At 49.9% G+C, this 12,322-nt stretch overlaps 1 protein-coding gene across 13 annotated transcripts in view; it reads left to right on the top strand.

Moving 5' to 3' along the window:
- Positions 1 to 12,322, top strand: part of GREB1 (growth regulating estrogen receptor binding 1) — a 129,646-nt gene that overhangs the window by 97,624 nt on the left and 19,700 nt on the right. For 8 of the 13 annotated variants that reach the window (XM_079109658.1, XM_079109662.1, XM_079109654.1 and 5 more), the window contains 6 exons: positions 40 to 235; positions 1,770 to 1,906; positions 8,917 to 9,256; positions 9,999 to 10,114; positions 11,134 to 11,333; positions 12,206 to 12,310. In XM_079109658.1, the coding sequence (XP_078965784.1) occupies positions 40 to 235; positions 1,770 to 1,906; positions 8,917 to 9,256; positions 9,999 to 10,114; positions 11,134 to 11,333; positions 12,206 to 12,310 (1,094 nt within the window). Of the gene's footprint in view, positions 1 to 39; positions 236 to 1,769; positions 1,907 to 8,916; positions 9,257 to 9,998; positions 10,115 to 11,133; positions 11,334 to 12,205; positions 12,311 to 12,322 lie in introns of those variants that run through there. The other 5 variants (XM_079109655.1, XM_079109663.1, XM_079109653.1 and 2 more) reach the window with 4 other exon arrangements.

Below are 12,322 nucleotides of genomic sequence, written 5' to 3'. Positions count from 1 at the left end.
AGTCATGCTCTCTCCTGTTTTCTCTCCATTCCCCCTCAGTAGCGCTGTTCATAACCTCTATTCTCAAAGTGACCCACCTGCGGGCCTGGTGGACCGGTTACTCAACTGCAGGGAGGTGAAGGAAGCCCCCAACATCGTGACCCTTCACGTGACCTCTTTCCCCTACGCGCTGCAGACCCAGCACACCCTCATCAGCCCCTACAACGAGATCCACTGGCCGGTCTCCTACAGCAACGTGAGTGCCATGGCCGAGGGTGCTTGAGAGAAGTGGTCACAATTAGCAAAAGTCGACCTGTGTGGTTGGAGTGAGGCGGGGGCTCCCGCCTTGGATCTGTGATTCCCCCGAGGGTTAGTTTTACAGCCTTCTTGGTACTGTTTGGAGACCTTCCTGAGGTCCGTCACTTTGCACCCATCTCAGTAATGCAGCGTGGTGGGTGGCCCTTTCTCCCCTCATGTGCTCTGAGCAGTGTTCTGAACACTTGCTTTCGTGGCTTGGGGTGGAGATGTTGAAAATCCAGCCTCGGGGGCTGGGGGGTGTGGGTCCTTGCAGAACACCTCTATGGGCAGCTTGCAGCCTTAGAGATGTTCCTGCTTTTCCTATTTCCACATCCTTATGCAGCCAGACTCCAAAACGCTTTCACTTTTTTTTGTGTGTGTGTGCCAGGGATTGAACTCAGGGGCACTTAACCACTGAGCCACATCCCCAGCCCTTTTTAATATTTATTTAGAGACAGTGTCTCGCTGAGTTGCTTAAGGGCCTCCCTAAGTTGCTGAGGTTGACTTTGAACTTGCAATCCTCCCGCCTCAGCCTCCCAAGTAGCTGGGATTACAGGTGTGTGCCGCTGTGCCTGGCAGGCTCCAAATCTCCTTATTCAAACTGAACACATGCCCTCCAACCTGGTAGGTTTTGTTTATCACCTGCCATTTTCTCATCAAAGTGGAAGACCAAACCAGCTCTGGTAGTTTGAGAATTCTGGGTGATTGGATTCTAGCTGTTTACACAGGGAATAAGTAATCATAGAATTCTGAACTTCTTCAGAGTGCTTCAGTCATCTGAGGCACTTAAAGACACAAATGCTCACCCACCTGCAGACCTATGGGCTCCGAACCAGTGAGGTGACAGCCACCGTTGACGTGGCACTTGCCTTGAACCCTGAGGGCTTCTGCCTTTGAGCACATGCAAGCCCAGGTGCTGGGAAGGTGTCTGATGGACCAACAGGGAGAATGAGGCAGGGGTTCACCACTGGCCTGAGACCCTGGCCCTGAGTCACCCTGCTGTGTGAGGGTAGAACTTACGCCTTCGAGTTTCACACCCAGCTGTGCTCTGCTCTGAGGGTAGAGAAGCTCCGATATTGGTTTGGGAGGAATTTTATGTCATTGTAAGATTGGTTAGATAAATGTGGTTTTTTCCCTACTGATTTTAATGGCAAGAGGGTTGATTCACCTGTTCCTAAAACCAAATTAAAATTGTGGGAAAAATTTATAACAAAGAAAGTTGCATGTTTAAAAAAAAAAAAAAAAAAACCCACATCTTGGATTTTTCTCCCTGGTGAATACAAGGGGGCCAAAAGAATGGGAAACTCAGTGAATGGGGTGCACTGCCCCCAAAGAAGGGCTGCAGGGTGAGGTTTCTAAGGTGCGCCCCAGGGACTGCAGTGAGCACAGTCTAGTTCAAGGTGCCAGCCCCGGATGTCCGCAGGCCTGGCCTGCATCCCTGTCCTTTCCCGAGAGTGCAGCCTTTGAGTGAGTCACACTCTTGTCTGTTTCAGGGAGTGGACTTGTACCACGAAAATAAGAAGTACTTCGGGCTGTCGGAGTTTATCGAATCCACCCTTTCAGGACACAGCCTTCCCTTGCTCAGATATGACAGCTCCTTTGAAGCCATGGTCACAGCATTAGGAAAAAGGTACGTGTCTCTTTTTGAAGTTATGAGAAGCGCTCAGCGGCTTCCTGTGAAGGCGTGCATGGGAGTTCTGGGAAGGGAGTGCATGTCCCTCCCTCCCTGGTGACTGGGTCCCTCTGCTGGAGGGACCCTGTTTATTTCTTCTGTGTTTGAATCACTTTGGGTCAGTGATGTCTTGGGCATGCTATTGCTCCAGGAAATTTTGGAGATAAGAATGGGCAGAAATATTCTGGAATGTGGGCCTGTGTGTGCACATCAATGGTGGGCAGGACAGCGGGAAGCCAAGTACCAGAAGGTGTGGAGGGAGCCAGGGTGGCCTTGCAGCTGGCTTCCATATTTATTTCAATGTGCATCATCTAGCGAGTGCTTCTTTTGTAAAAGCCCCTCATCTTATTTGGTCCCCCCAACCCCAGCCAGCTGCTATTATGATCCCCATTTTACAAATGAAGAAACTGAGACTCAGACACCATAACTTTTTTGGACCAAAGGTCTAGCAAGTGGCAGAAGCAAGGGAGAACCCAGAGTGAGTCTGGCTGCACAGTGAGCCCCTTTAATGCTGTCTTAAAGGGTCCCTCTTTACATATGAGGAAAGCGAGGACAGAGGCTGCCTCATGAGCTGGGCTGTGTCCTCTGTCCTCTGACAGAGCCTACAGAGCCCATGCCTGTGCTCCTGCACTGTCTGATGACGTCCACACAGACTAGGCCTTGTTCAGTCTGGGCTTCCTAATGATGTCCGCAGAGCCTGTGCCTCATGAGCCGGGCCATGCTCTCTGGCCTCTCTGTTACAGAACAATACCAGAGGCTCTGCCACTGGCTGTCAGCATGAGTGGATCTGCCTCTCACTGTGCCCATGTGTCCCCTTTATAGGGACTGAGTTAGACATGCTTCTCCAGCTGTGTTCTGAGGTCCACTGCTTTGGCTGGATACTTACAGCTTTTAAGCCTGGAGGGGTTCCAGGGCCATGGGTGCTGGAGAAACATTATGGTTAACAATAGACTTTCTTTCCATGCAAGTTCTCAGAGCGGTCTGTGCCCACACATGCCCTTGCTGGAGAAGTCCAGTACCTCTTGGGATCAGCGTTCCCCAGAATACCCTTTGAGAAGCAACATCTCTTTGCTAACTGCAGTTCTGTGGTGCTGATGGAGACGAGAGGCCGTTCTCCGGCTCACGGGTTGGCCGCTGAGCTCTCATGAACTCACTGGGTGAAGAAGCCCATGGAGAGCTTATACCACATACTGAAACTGGCCTTTGCCTGCCTCTGCCTCTCTGCCCACTCCCTGGCTTCTTCTGCAGCAGGTCTAAATCTAGGATGGAGTGTGTGGTAGACCTTGTGTTTAGAATCCCATGTTTATCAAAACAATCCTTCTGACAGTACAGGTACTATTATCTTCATATTGTAGATGAAGAAACTGAGACCTAGGCAGGTTACATCACTTCCAGGGTCATGTGAGCAGTTTTTAGTGAAACTGGACCCAGATCCTGGTCACTTGACTCCAAAACCACATAACCACTAAGCCATACTGACCAAGGTCTCACGCTAGTAAAAAGCCAGATTCTGACCACTGTATCCACACATATGCACTCTGCCCTTCGTTAGTTTTAACCTTGAGCAAATCATTTAATTTACCCAAACCTCTGTTCCCTGACCTGTAGAGTGAACCTTCTCTCCCAGTGGCTTCTTATAAGCACCTCACAGGTTCAGTAGCAGGTGCATGCAGACAGCTCGGGCTTCAGTGTCTGGGTCTGAGTCCTGGTTCTGCCCCTCTTCTCTCTTCCCCTCTGCTAACCTAGAAATGTTGCTTGGAGATTACATTTATGTTTCAGGGAGTGAGAAGAGAATGTAAACCCTGGAATGTTGGGGTGTGTGCACTCATAGGAACTCCTAGGAATCATTCAGCCCAATCACAGAAGCCCAGAGAGGGAGAGTGGTCTGCCCAAGTTCACCTGGCCTATCTGTGGCAGTCCGGACTATAGCCAGGTCTGGGGTTCTTTCCACTATGCCAAGCTGTCCTACCTAGGAATTATCTGTCTGGAAAACTCTCCCAGAATTGGTAAATGGAAGGAGATGAAAGTGAAAACACAGAGGTCACAGCCTGTTAGCTTGCCACGTGTCACAGACACCTGCATGAGGCTGAGAAACTCGCTTATGGAAGGACTACAGACCTGACACCAACCTCTGTAACTTCAAAGTGAAATATTAGACATTTAGTCATTTTCTCCTGGCATGTTTTCTGTGGAGCATCCTTGTTAGGGTGAACCACAGGGCCTAAGGCTGGGCCAGGCTGGCCACGTCACTGGGCCTGGCAGGGGGCTGCTGTATAGAGCTGGGCAGCAGTTCCTGTCTCCCATGTGCTTGTCTTATTCCAAACCACAGCTCCCTGAGGAATAGGTGACATCCAGGGACCCACACCTGCTTAAGTCACTCAGAGAGTTTTGACCTTTGTACACATTGGGAAACCCTCACCACAGTTAAGACAGGAACCCACGTTCCCTCCTGCCCTGGGCATTTCCTCTCTCCTGCCCTCTCCTCCTCACAGAGTGTGTGTTTCCTAGAGTTTTATGTAAATGGAATCGTATGGCAGGCACTCTGTTGGTCTGGCTTTTCCTCCTCAGCTGGAGCTGTGTTGTTGGTGGATCAGTGGTTCCTGTTTGCTGGTATTCCAGGGTACAGTACTGTTGTGTGGTTTTATATAGTTTGCTTACTTGCTGGCTAATGAGCATTTATGTTATTTCTCAGTTTTGGCTATTCCACATGAAGCTTCTAGAAACAGTGCAAGGTTTGGTTTAGACATATGCTTTTATTTCTCTTGGGTAAATACTCAGTGATAGAATGGCTGGGTTATGTGGTAGTTATATGTTTAACTATTTTCTTTATTATGCTTAATTTAATTTTTATTTATTTTTGGATTGAACCCAGGGGTATTCAACCACTGAGTTACATCCCCAGTACCTTTTTATGTTTTAAGACAGGTTCTTGATAAGTTGCCCAGGTTGGCCTTAAGCTTGTGATCCTCCTGCCTCAGCCTCTGAGTAACTTGAATCACAGTCATGCAGCATGTAACTTTTTAACAAACTGCTAAATTGCTTTCCAGAGTGATTCCTTTTATTTCCCACAGCTGTGTGTATGAGAATTCCAGTGCTTCACATTTGTCCAGCATGTGTGTGCTCCATGTTTTTATTTGGTGTTAGCCACTCCAGTCGGTATGAAATGGTATCTCATTATAGTTTTAATCTGAATTTCTCCAGTGATGAATGTCACCATTTGTGACACTTTGATGTTTCTGGGTGAATCAACTCCCTCACGACTATGAGATGATCCGAATATTCTTTGCTCCAAAATCTACTTTGTCTAAAATTGAGTTTCTCTGCCTTGATTTTGATTAGTGTTAGCATAGATTATAACATCCTGTCCTTTCATTTTAAGCCCACTGTGTCTTTGTATTTGAAGTTGTTTTCTTATAGTCAGTTTATAGTAGGATCTTCCTATTTATCCAGTCTGGCAATCTCTACTTAGTTGAGATATTCAGTTCATTTACATGTAATGTGGTTATTGATCGCTGGGTTTTTATCTACCATCTTGCATGTTGTACCATCTGTTTTTCATAATCCCTTTTTTTCTGTCTCTTGTTTTAACTCGTGAATTTTAGTGGTCGCTTTACAGTTTACAGTTTTTAGTTTTTACGTTTCACAGTTTTTAGTTTGCTTTACAGATGTGTCTTCAACTTGTATTCTTTCCCCATTTTGTGTGTCTGAAAAAGTCCCTATTTTGCTTTGCTGTGGACTGAACTCATGTTCTTGTGTACCCTGAGTGTGCGCTCTGCTGCAGAGCTACACCCCAGCTCAGACCTTGCCTCGTCTTTGAAGGATAAAACTCTAGTTTGAATTTTCTTCTCGTTTTGCTTCTTAGTACCTCAAGGATGTAGCTTCCTTGCTTTCTGACATGTTTGTTTAAACAAACCATCTGCTTTCTCCTCACTTCTAAGTTTCTCTCTAGATAATGCTCCCTCCCCTGCCCCCTGCTGCTTTAAAGAAACTTAAATTTATCTCTGGTTTTAAGCAATTTGATTAAGATGTCTTTGTGTAGTCTTCATGTTCTTGAGTTGATTGAGTTTTCATCAAATAGGAAAACATTTCAGCCTTATTTCCTCAAAAAAAAATTCCCTTGCTTTCTACCCGACCCCTGCCCTGTGACATGTATCAGGCTGCTCACAGCTGTCCTGTGGCTTGCTGAGGCTCCATTCTTTATTTTTTCTTTCTGTTTGATTTTAGTTTTTATTGCCACATTTTCAAGTTTATCAATTTTTTCTACAGTGTTTAGTCTGGTGTGAATCCTATGCAGTTACTTTTAACTTTTACAAAGGCAGAGTAGTGTTGTGACAGGATTCCTAAGAGAAAAGAGACCATTCCAGGCAGCACGTGCATCCGCACACATCACACTGATGGGCCGATGGGATCACTGTGCTGGGTTATCGGTCAGGACTCGTGGGTACACGTAACAGAAACCCAGCTTGAGCTCCTTGAGGAAAAAGGGTGATGTCTTGACTCATGATCTAAAAGTCTGAATACGTAAGTCATAGAACAGCAGGAACCGGTTAAGTCAGGTGTGCAGACAGTCTCAAGAACACATTGTCTCGTCTGTGGCGTCTCTGTTGGCTTCATGGTATGTCTTGCACACCAGCCTTCTCCTTGTGCTAAAAATATCACCCCTGGTTACTGCTGAGCCACATAATCTCCAGCTTCCAGAGAGAATTGATTTTTCTTATTTTGAAAAATATCAAGGAAAGACTGGCCCCCATCCTGGGTCATGTTCCCTGAACCCACTTCTTGTGGCTGGCAGGACAAGGTCATCTACAAAGATAGTGTCTTCCAGAAATATCCAGATCCACTTTATCTTCTGTCTCAAATGTCGTAGTCTCCATATCTAGAATTAAATTTGTGTGTTTTCTTTTTTTAATATCTCCATTTAACATGTTGAACATTTTCTCTAACTTTTTAAACATAAGTGATTCAGTTGTTTTACTGTTCTTGTCTGCCAATGCCATCATCTGCATCATGCCTGAGTCAGTTTCTGTGGATTGTTTTTATTTTGGGTCATATTTTCCTGCTTCTTTGTATATCTGGTAATTTAAAAAAATTATAGTTGTAGATGGACCAAATGCCTTTATTTTAGTTGTTTTATTTTTATGTGGTGCTGAGGATCGAACCCAGTGCCTCACACAAGCTAGGCAAATGCTCTGCCACGGAGCTACAGCCCGGCCCACATCTGGTAATTTTTGAGAAGATGCCAGATATTATGAATTTAAACTCGTCAGGTGTTGATGCTTCATTCCTGTTACTCTTGCGTTTTCAGTTATTTGGAAACACTTTAATAATCCTTTCAGGTCTTGATCTTAAGATTTGCTAGGCTGCAGCAGAGTGATCCTTCTCTAATATTTTGCCCACCACTGAGCAAACCCTCTGAGGAAATCCTCTGCAGTGTCCCCAGCTCAGGTCTCCCCATTGGTTGTGGCTGCAGGAACCAGTCCTGCCCTGTGCGAGCTTAAGGCATTGTTAATACTTTAGCAGCCAAAGGACTCTCTTCCTGGCCTTGGGTAGTCTCCTCGTGTGTTCGCTCTGGTCCGCGCCGATTTGGAGACTTTGCAGGTGTCTGGAACTCTGGGTCCTTGCAGCTCTTGCCCTTCTGGTCCTCTGCACTGCGCTCTCTGCCGCCTGTTTCCTGGGGCTCCTTTGCCTCTAACCTGGGGAGACCTCTGAGCCTCGGCTGGACTCCCCTCCTGAGCGCGTCCCAGAAACTCTTTTCAGGCAGGAGCTCACCTCATTGCGTCACCGGGCTCAGAGTTCACGACTGACGCCCTGTGCTTTGAAGCACTGTCGTTTCATACACGCGGGAGGCAAGTCTGATCTCTGTCGCTCTGTCTTGGCTAAAAGTGCTGCTTGTCTGCAGAGCAGAACCCATTTTCACATTTCCTTCTCACTTTCTTTCAGGGTGTTGTTCGGCTAGGGTTCCAGGACAGGGCAGAACAGTCCCTGGGCCACCATGTCCCTTTCATGCAAGAATTCTAGGGCCAACTGTCCTTTCCTGAGACAACAGTGCGAGTGGCATGCTTGCCAGGCCAGCCCTCCAGGTTGAGGTGGTCAGGCTGGCACGAAGGGAAGGAGGAGGCTGGGCAGGGAGAGGGAGCAGGTGAGGAGGCTGGGCAGGGAGAGGGAGCAGGTGGTGCACAGGAGGCCGGGGGTGCTGTCAGAGTGCCGTGCAAGCTGAGCTGGCTGCCCTGAAAGAACACACGGGTTGGCCCTCCGTGGTGTGGCTCCTGGGGACTTATTCCAGCTAGAAAAACCCACAAGAGCATCAGGTATAAAGTGGATGTCAGTTTATTTATTTCCGTTGGGAAACCGTGCTCTGCAGTGACCTGGGTTTTTCCAGTGGTACCCCGGGAGTCTCTTTCTGACCCCAGTAGTGCACATGGCCATAGGAGCAGCTGCCACCTTCATGTGGGGACACGTGGTAACCATGTGTCCAAAGCAAAAGCTGGGCCTCTTGGTTCGAGTTAAATCAGGTTCATTCATCTTTCCGAGACCTCACTGTAATTGACATGAACACAGCGGTGCCTTTAGGACTGTCCCCCAAATCTGGGAGTTGTGGTAGCTACATTTACACATTGATTGCTGGGGGTCTCCTCTTCCTAGTGGGCACCTGGGGCAAATTCCCTGCCTTCTCAGGGACCTCTGCCTTAAGCTGATGATACTTGATAGGTGTTTGTTTCATAAATTCATCTGTTCAGGCCGTGGAGATAGCTTTTGAGCAGCTGCAAAGAGCAAGTGCGGGGATGCTGTTTCTAGCTGCAGACTGAGGCTGTAGCTCCCCAGCTGGAAGAAACAGCGTGTCCTGGGTCTCAGGTTCCCCAGAGCCAACTCTTGGGCGCACACCCGTCTGATCTGGCGGACCCTGGTCCCGAGGCGAGGCGGGCAGGCTGCGGGCCTGGGGTCACGGCCTGGTCTCTCTGTTCCCGCAGGTTCCCCCGCCTGCACAGCGCGGTGATCAGGACCTTTGTTCTCGTGCAGCACTACGCCGCCGCCATGATGGCCGTGAGCGGCCTCCCGCAGATGAAGAACCACACGTCGGTGGAGACGCTGGAGATCACGCAGAACCTCCTCAACGCCCCGAAGCAGTGTCCCTGCGGCCACGGCCTCATGGTCCTGCTGCGGGTGCCCTGCTCGCCCCTGGCGGCTGTGGCCTATGAGCGGCTGGCCCACGTGCGGGCGCGGCTGGCCCTGGAGGACCACTTCGAGATCATCCTGGGCAACCCCAGCTCGGGCATCACAGTGGGGAAGCACTTCGTGAAGCAGCTCAAGGTGGGCATGTGCTCAGGGGCAGGAGGGCACGAGGGTGGCCAGGGAGCCACAGGGCCTGGGCTCTGGAGGGGTGGTGGCAGACCCTTGGGGATGGCCAGTGTAGCCTCCTCCACCTCCTCTGCTCCCCTTCCCCCCATGGCACTCCTGTGTGCCCCCAACGCAGTCTCAGCCCTTTGGGTTGTAGCCACTTTTCTTTCTTCCTGAGGGTGCATCTGTCCTGTTTAGCTTATTGCCTACAGAACTGAGTGGGTGTCCTTTCCCTCTTTAGGAAGCCACCATCCCCACACCTGGGGCCAGGTCCCATCCCATCATTCAGCGCCTCCCTAGGCAGTGGGGCAGGGGCAGAATCCACCCCACCTTTCTCAGCCACCAAAGCTGAGCACATCGCCTGGCCCTTGGTGGGCTCTCACTAACCCTCCATGACAGGGCATGCAAAAGGGTCAGGGAAAGACTTGAAGGAACAAATGAGTGGAAAATGTGAACACCAGGAGAGAACGCAGGGGCGGTACCTGCTCCAGAGGATCAGTCAGTCTACAGATGCTTCTGGAACACATAGAGGTGTTCAGGAGTAGAACACTCACACCTAACTGAAAATACTTAGCTCACAAAGTGCTTATTTGCAGCAAAAAGAACTTCCCATTTTATCAGAGGACATGATAAATCAGTGGAGGACCTCAGGTTTCCCCTGGAGCTGGTCCAGTTAGAGAGTAGCAACACAGGGCTTTCTTTTCAATATCTGCAGATGTGGCAGAAAATTGAGGATGCAGAGTGGAGGCCTCAGACGTACTTGGAGTTGGAGGGCCTGCCGTGTATCCTGATCTTCAGTGGGATGGACCCGCATGGAGAGTCCTTGCCGAGGTGAGTGCTGGGGCTCATCCTGACCTGCAGCTGCAGCTGGGGAGGAGCCAGGCTGGCCTGCCACGCCCCCCTCCAGGTGGTGTCATTCACACTTCTGGTCAGTGCGATTGTGTCTTTACAACAGTTTTCCAGCAGATGGCAGTGTGGTGGGTCTGGGTGTGGAGAGCTTTCTCCATTCCCAGAAGGCACCACTGGGCTGGTGGGGGGCTGTTGCCAGGCGCTGTGGAGGGAGGGCCTGCAGACAGAGTTGGGGTTTAGGGCCTCCTGAGCTCAGTTGGGGGTCACTGATAGGGAGGGCACCCATGTGGCCTAGGGTGGCATTATCTTGGGGGTGGGGCTAGACTGCTGTGCCAGCAGTTCACTCCTGTGGTTGGAGGGAAGGCAGTGAAGCTGCTCAGGAAGGGGCAGTCGTTTTGACACAGAGTGGAAGGCCGCTGTAGCTGTGTCCACTAGGCAACTCCCAGGGACCTCTAGGCCACAACAGCCAGGCACTTGGGACGGAAGGTCACTGGGCCTCCTGTAAGGCCGACACAGCAGTGCCTGCCTGACTTGGTTGCTTCATATCCTCAGTATCCAGCAAACCCTCTGGCATGTGTTCAGTGTGGATTGAGTGATTGAACATCCCCTGAATACATTTAATCTTCAGAACAGCGCTCTTGGGTGGTTCATATTCCTTCCTGTCTTTCAGATGAACATAAAATTCAGGAGGATTGCAAAGCTGGTCCAAGCTTCCATCACTGGGAAGTGGCAGGGCTAAGGTTCAAGCCCCACTCCTCTCTAACCTGAAAGTGCTCTTTTGATGACATAATCCGCAGGGCAAAAATACCTTGTAGGTGCCCCAGAGACTTACTCTGAAGCCCTCTTTTTTGCTGAGAGCTCACATTAGCGCTTTCCCAGGTGTGTGAGCCCTGGGGTCTACTGAGGAAGGCAGGCATGTTCCCAATCTCGCTACCATTTGGTACCAGGAGCAACATCTTACGTCAGAAGGCACAGGGTAAGCACCTCACTTGACCTCCTAGGTCCCTGAGATACTGTGACCTGCGTCTAATAAACTCCTCCTGCTTGGTGAGGACAGCCTTGGAGCAGGAGCTGGGCCTGGCCGCCTACTTTGTGAGCAGTGAGATTCCCTTGGAGAAGGGAGCCAAGAATGAGGCCTTGGAGAGTGACGGGGAGAAGCCGAGCAGCACGGACAATGAGGACGAGGAGCCAGGGACAGAAGGTGAGGGCGCTCTCCACTCATGCACTGCCACCTTCCAGGTGCAGGGACCTGTCAAGATGAGATCTGGCTCTTCCCCCTTTTGGTGGTATGGGAAGATGGAAGTCCCTGGAGGTGCTTCCAAACTCTAGAGTCCTTCAAGAATAGGAAGAAAAACTGCAATTCTTAGGGTTCAAGTTCATGTTTTATTCAGTTTGTTGGTGGGATAAGATCCCTTCAACTGTGTATGAATCAGCTCAACAGTCCGCTGACCATTATTAAAATACATGAAAACAGTCCAGTTTCATTTGCAGACTCTTAAAATCTGATGCCTGATTTTTCATGGGACACATAGATGAGAGTAGAGGAAGGCACTGGGCTGTACCCAACAGTGTGGCAGGAAAAAATAAGCCAATGATATTAGCGATACAAGGGATCTGCGCAGGATAGCAGAAAGGAAAGACGGACATAGAGTCCCGTCCTCCTCTGCCTGCTCACTATGTGACAGGAGCTGTAGAAACGGGACAGAGGCTGCCCGTTGGCCTCCCTGTTGCTGTAGCCGTCTTTCAAAACGTGACCGTGGCCCAGGTCTTATGTGTCCCATGTCCCTGTGCCTGTGGTGTAAGTGTGCTCCCTGGTGGGTCCCAAGTGACTCCGAACTCCACTGTGAGTTCAGTCTGGCCAAGAGCACGCTGTGTGTGTGTGTGTGTGTGTGTGTGTGTGTGTGTGAGAGAGAGAGAGAGAGAGAGAGAGATGGGGGTCAGGGTGGGGATGGAAAATGGCAGCTAAATGGAGGAATGGGTGAAAGAACTGGAGAGACGGCTGCGTGCTTGCCTGCACTCTATAAGCCGCGAGGCGCGGGCGAGGGAAGGAGGGTGACTCCAGTGCATTCTCAGTGTGTTTTGAAGCAGGCTCCACCTCAGAGAAGAGGAGCCCCGTGAAGAGGGAGCGGTCTTGCTCCCACGACTCCGCGTCCTCCTCCCTGTCCTCCAAAGCGTCCAGTAAGTCTCCAC

The sequence above is a fragment of the Sciurus vulgaris genome, assembly GCF_902686455.1.
Source record: "Sciurus vulgaris genome assembly, chromosome: 14".
NCBI lineage: Eukaryota > Metazoa > Chordata > Mammalia > Rodentia > Sciuridae > Sciurus > Sciurus vulgaris.
This window is presented reverse-complemented; position numbering and strand designations above follow the sequence as displayed.